Raw genomic sequence first — 18,957 nt, 5'->3', positions numbered from 1 at the left:
CCTGGGAAATTGAAGTCAGGCACCCAATCTAGTGACCTAGATACAATACAAAACTTGTATTTGCAACCAATTACATAACATTAATTATTTCACAATAAAAGCACAGCTCATAAATAAAATAAACTTTACTTGTATAATAATGTAATCACATCTATGGTAGTTCATACCTTGAACATAATTATTTTCTTGAGCTCTTGTTTGTCCAACTTTCAACATGTTTTGATTAATATCACAAACAACAACATGGGATGAATTATCAGATGGAAATACTGATGTTGGGACTTCCATCCTCTGTTTCCCTTCCCCCTGCTGGTCTATTTCACTCAATGAATCATCAGCACTTTGATATTTTGCAAAGTCTAAAAATCTGAATGCAATATCACCTGAAATGCAATGCAGAATTTGATTTATTCAATTTGAGTTGCTGTTTTAGTATAGATTATTTTCTGTTTAGTCTGCTCAAAGCTGCAAATTTGAAGAGGCTTTCACATTTTTTTTTAATTCTTTTTATTTCTTCCACATCAAATATATAAGTTTACTTACTAAAACAAACTAATTATACGCATTTGAAAGTGAACTTTGTTTTAGTCATAAGACATAAAATTTAAAATCAGTAGACTTGTGATTAAATTACAGGGAATTTACCCACCAAGGTACAGCTATCAATTGAATGCATTAAATCTAACCTAAGTACAATAATTTTCCATTGAGTATACGATACATGCTCTACTAATTGCTTTATAAGTCAATCAATAACCAACTGTTGTAGCAGTCATCTGTTGCTATAGTGATATGATCAGTATACGTGTGCGTATTTACATTTAGCTGTGCGTATGCTGATTTTTGCTCCTGCAGTACGCGTTTAATTAACTGCACATCAGCAGTACAGAATGGATACGATGAATAACTATTGTGTTAGAAAGAACTTGTTTGTAATGCTGTTTTAATAGACTTTCGTCATTCGTCTTTCAGCATTCGAGAGAGAATAAAGTCACTAACGTCCTTTTTGGTCAGTGCATGCAGACAGGTAAAATCGTGCGATGATTTCATAACTAGACTAGGCTACGGCCTAGGCCCTAGTAGTAGTAGGATTGAGGCCCGGGCGCCCTCCTGCCTGGCCATAGGCCTACATCTAAATTTGTTCCTTGAGTCTTTAAAATAGGTCTAAAATATTCCTATTAAACGTTCAGTTTGTTGTGTTTCTGAGGGTCAATTGATTCAATGAATTCCTTATTTGTTCAAACTTAATATTGAATTTGAAGTAATTTTCTTTGGGTTCTAATTAAGCTTGTTTTACGAAAGTAATTTTCAATTGCAATTCAATTTTTTTCCACAGTGCGCGATGTATTTGCGATGACAAAAAAATAGGAAATTTTTTTGCACACTAACCTAAAAAAAATCAAGCCAAGCGTCCACTAATAGAAAAATTAGTGGACATTAGTGGGGAATAGGCCAGTAACATTGGGAGTTACAGTGATGAAGTTACGATTGACTTATAATACATATTTAGAACCCGAAGAAAGTTACTTCAAATTCAATATTAAGATGAACAATTAAGGAATTCATTGAATCAATGGACCCTCATAAACACAACAAACTGAACATTTAATAGGAATATTCTAGACCTATTATAAAGACTCAAGAGACAAATTTAGATGTAGGCCTACGGCCAGGCAGGAGGCCGCCCGAGCCTCCTCCTACTACTACTAGGCCGTAGCCTAGCCTAGTTATGAAATTTTTACTTGTCTGCATGCACTGACCAAAAAGGACGTCAGTGACTGTATTCTCTCTAAAATGCTGAAATGTTCATTTCTTTGACAAAAGTCTATCAAAATAGCATTACAAACAAGTTCTTTCTAACACAATAGTTATTCATCGTATCTGTACTGCTGATGTGTAGTTAATTAAACGCGTACTGCAGGAGCAAAAATCAGCATACGCACAGCTAAATGTAAATACACACACGTATACTGATCATATCACTATAGCAACCGATGACTGCTTCAACAGTTGGTTATAAAAAACTAAAATTAAAAGACGGCGATTGACTTATAAAGCAATTAGTAGAGCATGCATCATACACTAAATGGAAAATTATTATACTTAGTTTAGATTTAATGCATTCAAAAATTTTTCCAAGCATTAAATCTAACCTTCGTATAATAATTTTCCTATAGTGTACTATGCGGAGCTCTACTAATTGCTTAAAACAGTACAGTATATGAGAAAAAGCAGAGAATTAGTAAAGCCAGTAAGAAAAGAAGAAGAATGAGGTCCTAATTTGGTTCTCATCTATCATTATGCTGGTATTGTAATACTTTAATGAATTTAAAATACACATGGCAAAGTAGAAAAACATGGTAATTACAACTGCCGAACTGTTGGAAAACACACTATACATGTAAAGAGGATTGTACAATGATGTAAAAGATAAAAAAAATATTTTAAATATAGAGACAGATAAAAGTGGGAACTAGAAACTTATAACCTGTGCCACCGGCTACATCTAGAAGTTTTGTTCCAGGTGTTGGATGTAAAACACTCATAAAACGATCTTTCCATAATCTGTGTATTCCACCACTCATTATATCATTCATAGTGTCATAGGTCTCCGCAACATTTTTGAAAACTTCAAACACTGTGGATAAAAAAAAACACACATTTTTTTTAGATTACGCATTATTACGCACAAGTTATCAATATCAGACTGAGCCTTCTTACAATATGTTTATAGCCCTATGTACGTGTTAATTATTACCAGAGTATTGTTTTAGTTGGTGTGTGCCCTCACCAGTAGCAGCTTTAGGATATATTTTCTGGGGAGGGGGAGGACAGGGGGCTGAGCTGTCCAACAGGGGGACTTTACTTGGGCTCATAGGTCCGAGCTGGTGTAAGGGTTTGAGAGGGTGTTCCCCTCCCAAATGAGATTTTTTTAAGAATAGGCTCTAGATGGTCAGAAATGTGTAGATTAAACGAGAACTTACCTGTTCGAAGTTTCATCGATATTTCATGAAGTAATTTTAGTGGTAGAGATTATGTGAGATTCGAGCCTAGCGCATGCGCAGATCAGCATTGAACACAGTGGAATGAGCTTAGAGATCCCAAAAAGTACTACATCCCGAGGGTGGGAGAGGAGGCACATAATCTCTACCACTAAAATTACTTCATGAAATATTGATCAAACTTCGAACAGGTAAGTTCTCGTTTAATCTACACATTTCATTTCGTAATTAGTGGTAGAGATTATTGTGAGATGTTAAAAGCATGTGAGGTCATTCCACTAAAAAACACAAAACAAAGAACCCGACCACACACTGGAGTTCTGAGTTCATCTCAACGTAAGCGTTTAATATCAAAAAAATATCGTCAAACCAGTTACACCTAAACATCATTAACCAATGGTTTATTGTAAAACCCCTGTAGAGTTTTCTCACTCGACCAACCGGCTCGTTTCATTATCTCTGGGATAGGCACCTTATCCCTTACCGCTGCCGACGCAGCAGCCGATCGAACTGAGTGAGGTTTGAAACTGATATCTATACCAACCGCCTCTAATGCTTGCTTTAGCCAGTGAGCTAGTGTATCCTTGGCCGCCTCACTGTGAGGTTTTTTCCAACATATGAATAATTATGCTTGTCCTGGTAACCTTAACGTTTCTGTTCTACTTAAGTAAGCCCTGAGAGTAGTCACCGGACAAATAGCTGGTTCTTCATTAACAGCCTTTAATTCTATGACATGACCACAGTTGCCTGGTTTTGAGTGCTTTAATAAGTCATCTATAACAAATACAACCTTATCATCAGATATCGACATGTTCTGGAGGGTCAGCTTGTGAATAGTCTGTAACCTACTTGTGGACAGTAATGTAATTAGGGTGACTGTTTTCATGGTGAGTTCTTTTAACACGATATCATCATTATTCAAACCCCTTAAATAATTCAATAAAATGTTGATATCCCAAGTATGAGTATACCTAGGTTTGGGAGGTCTCAGGTTAAAGATTCCCTTCATGAGTCGCTTGATGATGTTAGAATCCAATGACCGCCCTGTCATTTCTAGGTATGCAGATATCGCGCTCCTTGCTGTACCTATCGCACTATAACTTAGCCCTCTTTGAAACATGTCGGTAAGAAAATTCAAAATATATCTCTCCTCTGCCAGAACTGGGTTAATGCCTATCTTCCTGCAAAATTTTACCCATTGGCTGAAATAACCGTTGTATTGCTTCCTAGTACGAGGTCTCCATGATGATATAATTATGTCGATTGTGTCCCGCCGGATACCTGCTTCTACAAGTGCTTTCCTGATATCCTGCAAGCAATTAAATTTAATTTGTTGTAAATAGGGTGTATTTTCATTGTCATTGGGAGTATCAACGTTTCCGTTGAGTTTGGAAGTTTGATGGGCTTGTCAACCAGAAGTTGTAACAATCTGGCAAACCAAGCTTGGGTTGGCAATTTTGGGACGATTATAATTCCCTCTGCTTCATCTTCGTACACCTTTTTTAGACATCGATCGATTAAGCAGAAAGGGGAGAATGCATAAAAATAATATTGCGCCCAATTCAACGAAAATGCATCAGATTCAAATGCCCCTGGGTCTGGGTGCCATGCAACAAATTTCTCTACAGTACTTGTGCATTCAATCTTGATGCGAATAAATCTACCTCTGGTCTCCCAAAATGCTCAAAATTAGATTTTATATGTTTGGGATTGAGTTTCCATTCAAGCTCCTCCTCAAATTTTCTAGATTTGACGTCTGCAGTTACATTATTTTTCCCAGGTAAATGAACTGCCGAGAGCCATAGTCTTCTCTCTATAGCCCAGTCCCATAGAGTCTTGGCAAGTCGATTACACATATCTGAACCAGTGCCCCCCCATATTATATTATTAATATAGGTAATTGCTGTAACATTATCAAGTTTCAGTCTTATATGCGAGTCCGTCATGTTTTTACAGAAGGCTTTTACATTTAGGAAAGCAGCCAAAAGCTCTAAGTAATTTATGTTAATGTCAATGGAGTTGTGATCTTCCTCCGACCATCGACCACCTATGGCGGTTGTCCCATTAAAACCACCCCATCCATCGCCGCTAGCATCAGACTCAATGGTCAGAGCCGGGTTGGGTTTTTGGATAGCCCTAGTCATAGTCGAACAGTTTTGTTCCCACCAATTAACTTCATCCTGTAGCCAAACTTTTTGTGGCCGAGTTAACTTGCTGTCTCTTATACACATCTAGACAATATAGCAAGCCAGCTTCCGAATAGACAGTGATTTAGTTTTCCTTAGGTCTTGTGAGAACGAGATAATTTCTTGTATTCTTATATTATTCAACCACACTGTCATGTTGATGGAATTAATAATGCAACCTAAGAATTGTATTTCTTGAACAGGAGTTAACACTGATTTTTCTGAATTAATAATAAGCCCCAATTTACTAAACAATTTTATGGCTTTCTCAATATCCCCTAAGGCTGTGCTATGAGCACTAGAAATTAGTAGGTTATCATCAATATATGCAATAATAACCAAAACCGTATTCTCTTAGTATTTTAGTGAATATTCGTGGACCTGAAGCCAAACCATCTGGCAGACTTGTGAACTGTCAAAGCTTATTATTCCAAAAGAATTTATAATATCTACGGTGTTGTTCATGGATCGGCACAGAATAAATATGCGTCTTTTAAGTCGATGGACGTAAAGTAGCAATTTTTTGTGACCACTGCCTTTCAATGGAATCCATTTTAAAATGATGGTATTGTATATTGTCTTTTAGCTCTGATAAGTTAAGAATCATGCTCAGGCTTTTGTCTTTTTTAAACCTGGTAAATATATTAGAAATGAACTCTCCATCCTCATGAAAGGTCAACTGTATGACCCCTATATTTTTTAACTTTTCAATTGTCGCATTTACAACAACCTTTTCATGTTTTGATAATTTGTAAGGGTGTGGAATTCTGGCTTGTATAGGTGGTATGCCTTTAACAAATTCTAACTTGCACCCCTTGACAATCTGCAATATACCAGGGTCAGAAGTCATTTTTCCCCATTCAGCTATATGACCCTTTATGCGTCAAACAATTTGTATCGGTGTTGACATAAAGCTTACCTGTTCCAGGTTTATGCTTTTTTCCCCGATATCTCCAGCTTCTCCTTCCTGTGAGAGTAAAGGTTGATCTGGCTCTGGCGTCTCCCTAAAAAAGACTTCCCCTGGAAAGATTTGAACTTATTGTTATTATTGGCGAATGATCTTCCTGAGCGTCACTTGGCGTTTCACCCAGCCTTGTTACAATTGCAGTTATGCCTGCGATAAGGCTTTTCTGGATTCGTTGGAATTTCAAATCCGTAGACCTTGACGAATGCAGTATCCCATCCCATATGGATTGGTTCACCTGGGGAACAACCAATTCTGGTGTGTTCGCCGGGGCTGAATATTTCGCTTGAGTTTCCTCAATGATTTTTTCATTTAGTTTTCCAGAAATAACCACAGTTTCCTCAATGATTTTTTCATTTAGTTTTCCAGAAATAACCACTGTCACTGTTTCAGCTACTGTTGTTGGGACATTCAGGGAGGAAGGCCCATCACACATGAAACGGTTCATTACTCTTGGTTTGTTAGTGGGCCTAGGAAGGTTTTCCCCTTCCGCATCGCTAACAGTCATGATGTCATCATCATCCTTAAACAGGTTGTCATCACCATTGACTAACGAGTCCTCTTTATTATCCTCACCAAGGTTAAGGATACTACAGTTGTCATCCTCGTCATTGTTGTTATTATTAAAAATCAATTGCTGTGTCAGCAATTTTAACTGGGTCTCTATTGAACTCAGTCATTCTTCCTGCCCACTTTTTGAAGAGTGTCTCTTCTTTTTTGATTTTGGGGTGTCCCCATCATCATCATTCGCCTTATTATTGTGACTAAGAGTGTCTCCCTTCATCACCTTAATAGTACTAGGCATAGGACGCTTTTGCCACATCTTCGCCCCTTCAGCAGGCCGAATGAAATCGGTTATCTCACCGAGGTCAAGACCAAGGTCAATTTCGTCGTGGTCGACGCCGCCTGCCTCCTCCGCGTGAACTTGATGAGGTTGTACACGTTCCATTCTAACTAGCCTAAAGGTGAGAAACACTAGTATACTCACACGTAGGTCATCTATATGTCCTATATAACATTTGTTGATTTTTCACTCCTTCCCGCAAAGAAACAACATATTCAAATGGAATTTTAGCTGCAGCAGAAAAAACCTTATCGACTGACGCGCACGCTTCTGCTCACTGATCTGCGCATGCGCTAGGCTCGAATCTCACAATAATCTCTACCACGAATTACGAAATGAAATGATACTCTCTGATTGTGACAGACATGTGTTGGCTTGGCATCAGAGAGGCCTAGGGCCTAGGTCGGGTGCAGGTCAACTCGGCCACAAGTCAACTCGGCCACAAATCAACTCGGCCACAAAAAGTTCGGCTACAGCCAACTCGGCCACAAGTCATCTCGGCCACAAGTCAACTCGGCCACAAGCCAACTCGGCCACAAGTCAATTCGGCCACAAGTTATTTAATGTAAATCTATGTTTTTTTTGCATCCTTTTTCTTCAATATATGATTGAAATAAAGTACACAGTATGTTTTAGTAAAACAGGACCACCACACTACCAAAAGAGATTTGAATGCTATTGCCTATGAATTAAAAAGAGTTATTTATTAATGTGTTCGTCTTCTGTTTACTCACAACATTCTACTTCAACAAATATTAAACAACAATAACGACAATAAATTAGTAATATTTACATTAATAATACTAATTAGTCATTATGACGATAATAAAGGTGGTGATAATAACAACAACATTAATATTAATATTTATTTTAATAAATAGTAATAATACTAGTATGGTAATAATAACGATATATAAATATCAATTTTAATAACAGTGATAATTAGTGATAATTATTAATAATAATAATAATATGAGAAAAATACTAATAAAACACCAATAACAACAACTTTTTAAATTACTATTATTAAAATTATAATACTAAGACTAATAAACAATAATAATAATAATAAAAAATCGAAAATGTATTATTATTATTATTTATATGGTACTGTAATAATAATATCAGCAAAAATTTGAACAATATATAATGTTAATGCTAAGACTAATAATTAATATTAAAACTAACGGTAATAAAAACAATAATAATAACAATGACAACAATAATAACAGCAATAATAATAACAATTAGTACAATGTAGTACCAGTAAATAACTTGTGGCCGAGTTGAGTTGTGGCCGAGTTGAGCTGTGGCCGAGATGACTTGTGGCCGAGTTGACTTGTGGCCAAGTTCACTGTAGCCAAACTTTTTGTGGCCGAGTTGACTTGTGGCCGATTTAACTTGTGGCCGATTTAACTTGTGGCCGAGTTGACTTGTGGCCGAGTTGACTTGTGGCCGAGTTAGATCGAATTCCCTAGGTCTAGAGGCTAGCACTACTACTACTACTACTCTCTCTACTAGGCTACACTAGGCATAGCTCTAAAAAGTGGGCCTACATATTATAAACCAACCTTTCTCTTCTTTCTTCTTTTTAGACATGCGTTGAAATCCAAAATGTGTGTCGGTCTCAATTGATCGGTTTTCATCTCCCTTCGTCTCTGTTGAAGTTGTAGTACAATAATTTAAAGGCTTGCAGCGATTTTTAAAATATAAATTGTTAAGAAGCCTAGCAAATCTAATTCCAATGGGCGCAGCCATTGTTAGGCTAATGCATAATTGTTTTAGCAAAATACAGTTAATTAAAATTAAATTTAAAATTTTAGATATAGAAAAATATAATATTATGTGTCTTAAATATATTGTAATAAAATATAAAGAGTGTATAGTTATAAATGCAATATTTGTATGTTAAATGTGCGGTAAATAATACATTTCTTAAAGTTAGTCGTAATTCCCGATAGATGGCGGTGTTGAGTTCGCAGCATAGTAGCTAGAGGTTCGCAGTGACAGCGCACAGGCGCAGTGAGAAGTTCACGCATAGATGAACGTGCGAATAGTCTCTTCCAATCAAAAATGTAAACATTAGAAGAAAAGGTTTTTGCTAAGAATAAGATGGTGCAGGAAGTAGAATGCTTTTTTGGTGTCTATCTTTTAAAAAATGAGAACCCAAAGTACAAGGGGCGCACATACATCGGGTATACAGTTAATCCAAGTAGAAGAATTCAACAACACAACAAAGGGTCAAAATTTGGAGGAGCAAGAAGGACAAGTGGTAAAGGACCATGGTTGGTGAACACAATCCCTATACAGTATATACTTATACTGTAGCACTACTACTATTACAACTAACTTAGTCTATTCTAAATACTGAGATAGTATTTGTTTGTAGTGGATATTGTTACACCAGTCATCATGTCCATTGATAATTCTGATTTGATGTTCTGTATCATCATTGGAATGGACAACAGCCAATAGGAATTGAGAATTGGTTTAAAAAACTAGTGTAACAATACTATAGTCACAGGAATTAAAGAACAGTTTACTGTTATTTCGACATGCTATCAATAATGATATTGCCATAAATATTCTAAACCATCCAGAAAACAAAGAAATGTAAATTCACATAAATATGCTACAATTCAATGTTGCACAGAAAATTATAATATTAATAAAACACACCTTCTTGCCTAAAAAAATAGGTGATTGGAATAACCTTCCATATGAGGTTGTCCAGTCTAAGACATTAACTTTTAAACCAGCTCTTTGGCAGGTTCCTTAAAAAATGAAATTAATCTGAACTTTTTAGAATGAATAAACTTCAAATAAATCTGCAAAACACATTGGGTGAAAGTGCTGAATTTACCAGTGATGCCCAATTACCACTGAGATTCTGCCTAAATAATGATATAAAAATAACTGTAGTATTAGTATACTAGAGTAGTGATTTTTGTAAAAATATGTTTTTAGATGGAATATTTAATAGCAGATTGGATTTACTTTGCTGATTTCAGAATTGCTTCACATCAGGTTATACAATTGTGTATACACTTTTTTTTCAGGCAAATGGTTTTAATAATCCATGGGTTTCCAAATGACGTTTCAGCATTGAGAGTAAGTCTAAATGCCTTTGTACTTTTTGTGTTTTACACATTGAATTCAAAAGTAAAATATATGATTTCATAATTCAGTTATCTCCATTCAATTGTAGTTTGAGTGGTCCTGGCAGCACCCAAAATCTTCACGCCGATTGAAAACACTTAGTGGAAAATCGTCCAAAGAGAGCCAATTTAATTATCGATTTCGCATATTGAGTAATATGCTTAGAACAGCGCCATGGTCTCGTCTACCGTTGACAGTTCGTTGGCTAAAACAAGAATATCAAGTAGACTTTGCAGATAATTTGCAGCCTCCTGCACATATGCCAATGGCATATGGCTTAGTCAAGAGTATCAAAGTAAGAAACACCTTCCGAACATGACAATGGGACATGTCTTAGGCAAGAATATCAGTAAGAAACACCTCCTGCACTTATGCCAATGGCATGGGTTAGTGAAGAGCATTTTTTTTTTTTGTACAACTGATTTTTATTAGACAATAAAGGGTGTTTGACAAAAAACTCAGGAACGGTAATAATGAGATGCAGATTTTTGAATATTTAAAAAGGGGCGTAACCACCTTTTTTTCTCTGCCTATAAGATATTTCAGTTCGTATGGTTTGTGATACTGTACTTTATCATAATATTTACGAATGTACTGTACCAATTTAGGTAGCTAAGAGTCCAAAGAAAAAAGGCAAAGGTGACTCAGATGCAGCAAAGGGAGACAAACATGAAGAAGTAGATACATTATCTCAGTCCAGTCAATCAATCAATAAGTGCAGATGTCAAGTGTGTGTCAAACGAATTCAGGTAATATTTTACACTTAATTTATAATTTGCAACATTTGTTTCTTTTTAAAAACCTGAACAGTATAACAATAAATAAATGTACACCATCATAAGATAAATATTAACAGCTTAGTTGCTTGGGACAAGTGGAATAGATTGCTATAGTTCTCCAGAAGATAATACACTTATTCTTAATATGTTTGTATGTGTATTCCTATATAAGTTAAGTATATGTGTTGTTGTATGAATGCGGTTTGCTTTCGTGTCTGTGCGAGTTAAATGCAGATACGATAGATCTGCAAATGCAGAGGAGATAGGTCTATACATTGGGGAGTCGGGTGAGAGAAAAAACATGTTTAATATTGTCACAACGAGCTATAGACTGTCCCTGATGATAAATCATGTCAGGCTGCCTCGTATGATGCCGAGTTGGCCGTATTAGTCGTACAGTTTTGTTATAAGTGTATTGCATTTCCAGCATATTAATTAATTACTAATTAACAAAAATAATTTTGTCAATTTAAGCCTACAGATAATGTAATGTCGTGCCTATACCCCAGATGCTCAATGGTAGCACATGTGATTTGCATTGCAAATGTATTTCTCCGCAATACAGATGAGCTGTTACCTGTACAGGGTACCTGTCCTTTGTGCAGGCAGCAGCTTCTTTGGGGAGATTTGGTGAGAAAAAAGAATGGATGCTATGAAGAAATGGAAAACATGGTAATTATGTTTCAATAGATAATAAATGAAATAATTGGAATCAGGAATAATTTTATATTACTAATAACAACAACAATGGTTGTATGATCTAATTATTATTTTTGATGATTTTCAAGAAAGATATATTATACAGTCCTTGCAAAAAGGCTGCATGTTGTGAGGTACTGGGGTGGGTCCATTTTTTTTGGGGGGGGGTCCCCCTAGAACCCCCTTCCCCGTTTGAATCCGCCATTGCAAATGCTTTGAGACCTTCTTTAATTGTACAATCTACTAAAAAAATATTAAATATTATTTGCAACTTTTAATTTACTCTCCATAAGGTAACACTTTTTTATTTAAATCGTCAGAACAAAAAAAAATAAAAATTAAATTATGTTCTTTCTACTAAACGAAGTGATGTTTTTTTTTATATATTTCAGACAGAGGATGTATGGGATGGCCACTGGTCTCAAGCTCTTCAAACATAACAGTATTCAGCTTTCGCATTAAATTTAAATGTTTACAACTGCTGATAATGTAAATTAAGTGGTGTTGCAATTTGCCGATTGAAGATGATTGCCTTCTAATCCCATGGTCCTGGGTTTCATTCCTGTCAGTGTTGAAGGATATTTTATAACTCCAAATCCTAAAGCTTAATAATCCGACTTTAGTCTTGAGGAAGGGAGTGCTACCTACTGTAATAAATAGGGCAGCAATTAAGCTTGCTATTGGTAATTATTTATATTTCGGATTTTATTGTAAAACATTTTCAGCAATTGGCTGCTGTTTTGTATTTGTTGTACAGTATACTGAAATAAATTAAAAAAAAAAAAATTATTGGCCCATGTGCCTACAATAAGAATTAATGGATGTACAGTAAATACAATAAAGAAATAAATTAAATCAGACATATTTATTGTGTAGTGAGGTGTAGTTTTTATATACAACTTGTCTGTTCTTCATAATACACAATGAAACCCATTAGTCCATCTGTCAAGTGCATACAGTAGGTACAGTACTTTGTTTACAAATTTATCTACCAATTATCATTCATTAAATGATAAAGCAGACATTACAGAAAGACACACAGCACCTAATATTAAATATCCAATCAAATTTATGATTTTATTTTTTACACTATATAATCAACATGAGAATTTGAATGTGAATGACGGTAAAAGTTTAAATTCCAGAATCTAAAAACCGCAAGGAACACAACATCCAAGTTAACTCAGCAGATTCTTTAAATGTTCTTTCATTAGATGATGATAATGATGCATCTTTATCTTCTTAGTATTTGCAGTTCCACAGATTGGTTTACAGTTTGTTCAGTTATTGCAAGTCTGGTGTCTTCATTGATAAAACTAAATCCAGCTACAGCATGCCAAAAGAAAGTCCTGAAAATCTTGATACAACAATAAAGGCTCTATATAGCTGTTTATTCATCATCATCATCTCTTTCTGCAGCTCTCTTTTCTACATCCGGTTTTATATGTTTCCATAATTTCTGGGGAAAAAAAGGAAACTTTAAATAAAACATTATTCAAGTTTGGCTCTGCTAAACTATTATCCAGCCAGTGGAACATCCTCCTCCTGTCCTGTTTGTACCGAGGAAGGCAAATGTAGCCTACAGTACTGTATTGCATTGAATATTTTAAAATGAATCTGAAAAAACAATCCTCTTTTTTACAATATTTTATCCAGTCTTGACAGACGCTTAATCCCCTGCCCCGACCGATAGCGCCGCCACTGCCAGCCGTAATTAGTTAGCTCAACAAGGTGAATAATGACGATGATGGCTTCACATTACAGTAATAATATATTTCCTCCATGTTCTACCTACCTTGATCTTGATCTTGATAGGGTAATTGAAAAACTAAGGCTGGAGTATCACTCAATGTTTGAATAGTGGTGACGGAGGAGGGACTAGTCGGAGTTACCAATAAGACCTACCTGGATCTACCTGGATTTCGAGACTTTAAGCTTAGAGCTTTTGTGCCCCTCTTGACTTGTTAAACATCTGCTTGGGTACGTATGGGCTGTACTGTACCTCAATGGATGGTCAGACCAGTACTTTTTGAATTGCGACTTGAATTGGTTTACAGTTTAAGTATATATTATTACATAACTGAGCCTCAGCTCTGACCCGACCTAGCCTACCCGAGTGAGTAGGCATAGGCCTAGCATACTAGTAGTAGGCAGGGCCTTAGCTAGGTAGGAGAAATATGATAGGCCCAAGCCATATCAAGGAGTCTAGCTAAGCTAGGCCTAGCTTAGGCAGAACACGGGTGGTCACACTGGTGTGGGACCGTTTTGGCCGCGATGGTGGAGGAACACATTTTATAATTCATGATTTTATACCGGCCGGCCGGCATTTATTAAATATTAGGCAAGAATAAACCACATTCTACGAGTAAACTCACCCCTTTATTGATATGATCGTATAGAGAATCAACTCCTGAATCAAATGTTCTTTCAAATATTACAGCTCCAACAATAATAGTAAGAAAAAACGTTGAACTTTTACGTAAGAGGGCATTGTACACCGTACTCACGAACGCCATTTTGATTTCTATAATCTTTGCCTTCTTCTGCGCATGTACAATAATCTGCAAATTTTAAAGATGATAGTTCAAAGTTCACGTAACATGTGCGTTCAGTCACAGTTGTTACTTTATTATTATTGTTTTAGCGACAAAATATGAGGTGAGAATTTGGATTTTTAAGAAGCATCTGGTTTATCATATTTCAAATTTACTTTATTATTTTCAAATACTACAAAAACTGACCGTAGGGTAGGAATTAGCATGGCATTCAGTAGGATAGGCTAGCTAGGCCTAGGCTAGGCCCTAGGCCTCCGGGGTGTCAATGTCATACACATGACGTCATTCAATGGTAGGTAAACCCCTTTTACTGCGGGTTGTGAATGCAATGTTGCTTGGTGACGCGCATAATCTTATGGCCTACCGTAGATGATCGATTATTTAAAATCATCTTTATAATCAAATTTTTTGTAGTAAAATGTCTGCAAAAATGGTTTTTATTCAAATCTGTTTTGATTGAAGTTGGATAACTTAAATTCAAAACTTCGAAATGGATATAGGCCCTAGGCCTATGTTGCATCAACCTTTCTTTACTGCAGTTAGTTACTAATTAGTTTAGGGCCATAATAGACATATTATAGTTATAGAAGAATGTGTAAGTTTATTCTGGTCCCAGCCTGGTCTTAGAAATGAGCTGTTCAAAATTGTAATTGATTGAGTTTTTCCGAAGTTTTTCAGTCTTTAAGTTGGGTGTCGGCTAACTCGTACACATGCCAACTCATCATACACAATTTGGCGAACTCGTACACATGACTTTTGCCGAAGTCATACCCAAATGCATTTTTGATAGGTCAATTTTTCTTAGTTTTCGTCCAGATTAGATCAAACTCGCTGCATCAATAGGGTCATCAAATAACAAACTGCCAGAGGGATAGGTTTGGACGGCAGAAACATGCACTCTCAAGTAAAAAAATGAAGTGTGGACGAATTACTGCAAAGACAGAAGTAGGTCAGATGCTCAAAAATACAAATTTCTGGTGCAACACGTGCGCGCGATGGCAGTGAATATGTCACGTGTGTTCACCTATTTCACTGACATATCACCATCAACTTTGCATCATCTGCTATCTGCTGATCTTATTTATAAAATACACAAATATGGTAGATGGAATTATAGTAAAACATAGTATTAATATAATTTATAAAATAATACATATACAGGTACTAACTATAAAATGAGGTGAAGGTGTAGGTGTATATAACAGCAACTTCATTGATAATTTTCAAAAAATTCAGATATAAAAGTATATTTGATTTTAAAAATTAATAAATACCACAGCAACAAAGGCCTACGCATAGGCATACCGTAAAACCTTGAATTCAACCCCAGTGGGCTTAATCTGGAGATGAAGCCCATCTCGGATTGAAGCCTCTCTTTTTAGTTTGCAAAAGTAGCCTCGAGAAGAAGGCCATCTTGAAAAGAAGCCCATGGGCTTCTTTTGTATGAGCTGCTGTAGCCAATGGTGTGTACGGCTTGCCAAAATTTTGGCCCTTAAGCATGAGAGTGCGAGATAGACCCCGAGTTCACAAGACTCGTGCTGAATGCGTAAGACTTGGTATGTCTGCATTCTTAATCTGAAGATACTTATGTTATTTACCATCAAATTAATACAGAATTCTTCCACTGTTTTTTCAAGCTTTGCTATTTTTTGCTTCGTAGCTTTTACAAAGCAAACTTCTTGAATTTCTAAATAAAATTCCTGAAAATAATATTATTTTCTTTAAAAAAAAGCCTGGAAGAAGGAGAGCGTATCTTGGCTCAGTTTGTGAGTGAGAATGGAGAGACTGCCGGGGCACCATTTGATCTGCCTCTTGATATAACTGCTGACAAACTTCAACTAGTGTGCAATGCAGTACTACAGAAGGTATGATATATGATGTGCTATGCATATTTATTTTAGAATATTTATCTTGAGGATTGTTCGATTTGCTGAGAAATACAAGATCTAAGCTATAATATGTAATAATACTAATAGTACAGTAAGTTATTTAAAAACAAAGAATGAAAATCATTTTCCAATTATTCTCTTCCTTATTTCTACTCTTAAATTTCAATCATTGGTAACTTATTGTGATTTATTTGGAAAAGATTAGTTTTTGGACATTTTTCTTGACTAAACAGGCTTAAAGAGTTATTTGAATTTCTCTAGACAAAAATTAAATACACATTCTGTACTTAAACAGTGTAGTTATCTTTTAAGTTTTGTGAAAAAAAAAACATTAAATAACGTAAACTAATTGATTTATTCATTGATAGCTACAAGTGGCATGCTTCTGTTCAATTAAAAATAATTGAGATTATGTTAAAACTGATGTTGAATGATACATAGGAAGGTATTTATCATTCAACATCAGTTTCAACATAATTGAGATTATGTTGAAACTGATGTTGAATGATAAATACCTTCCTATGTATTATTACATTAGTTTTTATTTACATTATTATAATTTTTGAGAATTTCTAAATCAATAATTTCCAAGAAATGTTCCCAATATCATTAAAATATAAATCAATTTTGTCTACTTGTGTTTCAGGAAGAAACTACTCCTTACTCATTTTTTGTGGATGAGACTGAAATCAGAGGAAGTATCAGAGAAAGTGTAGACAGCAGTAAACAAGAGACAGAGAAAGTTCTACAAATTGTATACCTACCCCAGGCTGTGTTTAGGGTACGACCTGTGACACGATGTACTAGCTCAATAGAGGGCCATGCTGAGGCGGTCATATCTGTCGCATTTAGTCCAGATGGAAGGTATTATAATCACTGATTTTTAGGTGTTAAACTGATATTACAGTATTTAAAATGTACATGATCAATATATATGAAAATTGAGTGATGATAATGACATGTTTGTTATCTTGATAGGTATCTTGCAAGTGGGTCTGGTGATACAACAGTCAGATTCTGGGACGTTAACACTGAAACACCGCACCACACTTGCAAAGGTAAGACGCAAGAATGGTAAACGAATGCCTGTATTCATTAAGAAATTTTAGTTCAGGTTTGCCAAATAAAGTTAATTCATTTTCTTAAAACAAATGTCAACTAGAACAACTATTTCACATGCACATCGATTTGTAGATGGCTGGTTTTCTCAAAATTTTATAACAAAAATGCTCAAATTATTTTAATACTGTTTTTGTCTGATGATGGACCTTTCCATTAGGCCATGCCTCTTGGATATTGTTGCTAAGATCCCACAAAGCAACAGTGTAAAAACATAAAAAAACACGCATTTGTGGAGCAACGTGTGTGCTTTTGAGAGCAGGCATATTCCTGGCCCTCTCTTCTGACTAGTCAGTTGATAAGTTTGGTTGACACTCCTCAAAGGTCAATTGTATCTCGTCTTTTATCTGTGTTTTTATACACATTTGCGTCCACATCCGGTCTACATTTCTTTTTGTATTGCAATAAATTTAAATTTATTAATAATAATTGTTTGTTTTTCACTTTAAAAATTGTTATTGCTGTTATTTTTTGAATGATTCAATTTCACTTGTTTCAATTTTAGGTCATAAACATTGGGTATTGTGCATATCATGGTCTCCTGATGGTTTCAAATTAGCCTCTGGTTGCAAAAATAGTCAGGTACCGTACATCCAATGATCTTACATCCTCTACTTGCTTAAATTACCTTGTCCATAGTTACCTGTGGTTCATCACATGATCTTACTGTACTTATTTTCCAGATTTTCATTTGGGATCCAAAAACTGGAAAACAACTTGGCAAGCCACTTACTGGTCATAAGCAGTGGATAACATGGTTGTCATGGGAACCATTTCATCTCAATTCCAATTGTAGATATCTTGCTAGTTCATCTAAAGATGGCACAATACGAATATGGGACACTATGATTGGTCAAACTGTTAAAGTTTTATCTGGGCATGTGCAGTGTGTATCGTGTGTGAAGTGGGGTGGAACTGGTCTTCTGTATTCAGCTTCCCAGGACCGGACTATTAAAGTATGGAGGGCTTCCGATGTAAGTATTTGCGTCTTTTTATTGCAAATACTATTTACACTGATTTCACTCACCTTAATATTCCATGTTTTATTCAGACTATTTACTAGTATGAGAAGTGGAGTAGTTAATTGATAGAATTAGAATATATTTTTCCATGTTTTATAACAACACTTTATAATTGTTGTGGATTGTCAGATATGAAACCAAATTACGTAAACAGAGCAAATTTATCAGTTCCATGCCGACTTTGTGCAGTCTACTAATACCAACATAAAAAGTGGGGTGTAACCAAGAAGAAAATTTAAATACCATGATTTAGCCAAAGGAAAAAGTGGACTTCTGTCCATGGTATGACTCCTTAAAGTACAACCGATTTGATCAAGGTGAAAAAGTCCTGAGGATGAATTCCAAACCCCGGCTCTTTGAGATCGTCTCTTGCCCAAATCACCACTAGAAGGCCCCACTGGAAGTAAGTCTTTTGTAGGTTATCATTTAAATATATAAGTTAATTGTTATATATATTGATATTTTTTTATCTATTAGGGGGTCATGTGTCGAACACTTAATGGACATGGCCATTGGGTTAACACTATGGCATTAAGTACAGACTATGTGATGAGGACTGGTGCTTTTAATCCTGCTGATGCTACAGTAGTCCATCAACCAATAACTGAGACAGGTAGGCAAATTTGATCATGAATATGTATGAAAATTTGTACTGACTAGTATTATGAACTTGTTGTTTTAATTCTGCAATGATGCATCCATCAAATAATAAATTAATTAATCATACATATATATATAT

General features: G+C 35.6%; 3 protein-coding genes across 3 annotated transcripts in view; 2 read left to right on the top strand and 1 right to left on the bottom strand.

The window, feature by feature from the left end:
• LOC117121907 (2-methoxy-6-polyprenyl-1,4-benzoquinol methylase, mitochondrial-like) overlaps window positions 1–8,778 on the bottom strand; it is an 11,345-nt gene extending 2,567 nt beyond the window's left edge. Inside the window, exons 1-3 of the mRNA XM_033267303.1 lie at window positions 8,568–8,778; window positions 2,489–2,638; window positions 130–383 (exon numbers count right to left, since the gene is read on the bottom strand). Of these exons, the coding sequence (XP_033123194.1) occupies window positions 130–383; window positions 2,489–2,638; window positions 8,568–8,754 (591 nt within the window). The 5' untranslated portion in view covers window positions 8,755–8,778. The remainder of the gene's footprint in view (window positions 1–129; window positions 384–2,488; window positions 2,639–8,567) is intronic.
• A 174-nt stretch (window positions 8,779–8,952) lies between these two features.
• On the top strand, window positions 8,953–12,501 carry LOC117121915 (structure-specific endonuclease subunit slx1-like). The gene is made up of 6 exons (XM_033267311.1): window positions 8,953–9,281; window positions 10,056–10,107; window positions 10,205–10,450; window positions 10,764–10,904; window positions 11,409–11,606; window positions 12,026–12,501. Exons 1-6 carry the CDS (start codon window positions 9,109–9,111, stop codon window positions 12,071–12,073), a joined length of 858 nt encoding a protein of 285 aa, XP_033123202.1. The 5' UTR covers window positions 8,953–9,108; the 3' UTR covers window positions 12,074–12,501.
• A 1,669-nt stretch (window positions 12,502–14,170) lies between these two features.
• Window positions 14,171–18,957, top strand: part of LOC117121914 (notchless protein homolog 1-like) — a 7,490-nt gene continuing 2,703 nt past the window's right edge. The window contains exons 1-7 of the mRNA XM_033267310.1: window positions 14,171–14,291; window positions 15,921–16,053; window positions 16,724–16,941; window positions 17,056–17,135; window positions 17,702–17,778; window positions 17,880–18,170; window positions 18,696–18,831. Coding sequence (XP_033123201.1) covers window positions 14,287–14,291; window positions 15,921–16,053; window positions 16,724–16,941; window positions 17,056–17,135; window positions 17,702–17,778; window positions 17,880–18,170; window positions 18,696–18,831 — 940 coding nt within the window. The 5' untranslated portion in view covers window positions 14,171–14,286. The remainder of the gene's footprint in view (window positions 14,292–15,920; window positions 16,054–16,723; window positions 16,942–17,055; window positions 17,136–17,701; window positions 17,779–17,879; window positions 18,171–18,695; window positions 18,832–18,957) is intronic.

Source organism: Anneissia japonica, unplaced genomic scaffold (assembly GCF_011630105.1).
Source record: "Anneissia japonica isolate Jap-2015-1 unplaced genomic scaffold, ASM1163010v1 scaffold352_len1594369_cov220, whole genome shotgun sequence".
Lineage (NCBI taxonomy): Eukaryota > Metazoa > Echinodermata > Crinoidea > Comatulida > Comatulidae > Anneissia > Anneissia japonica.
The sequence above is the reverse complement of the archived record's forward strand: the minus strand, read 5'-3'. Positions and strand labels throughout refer to the sequence as shown.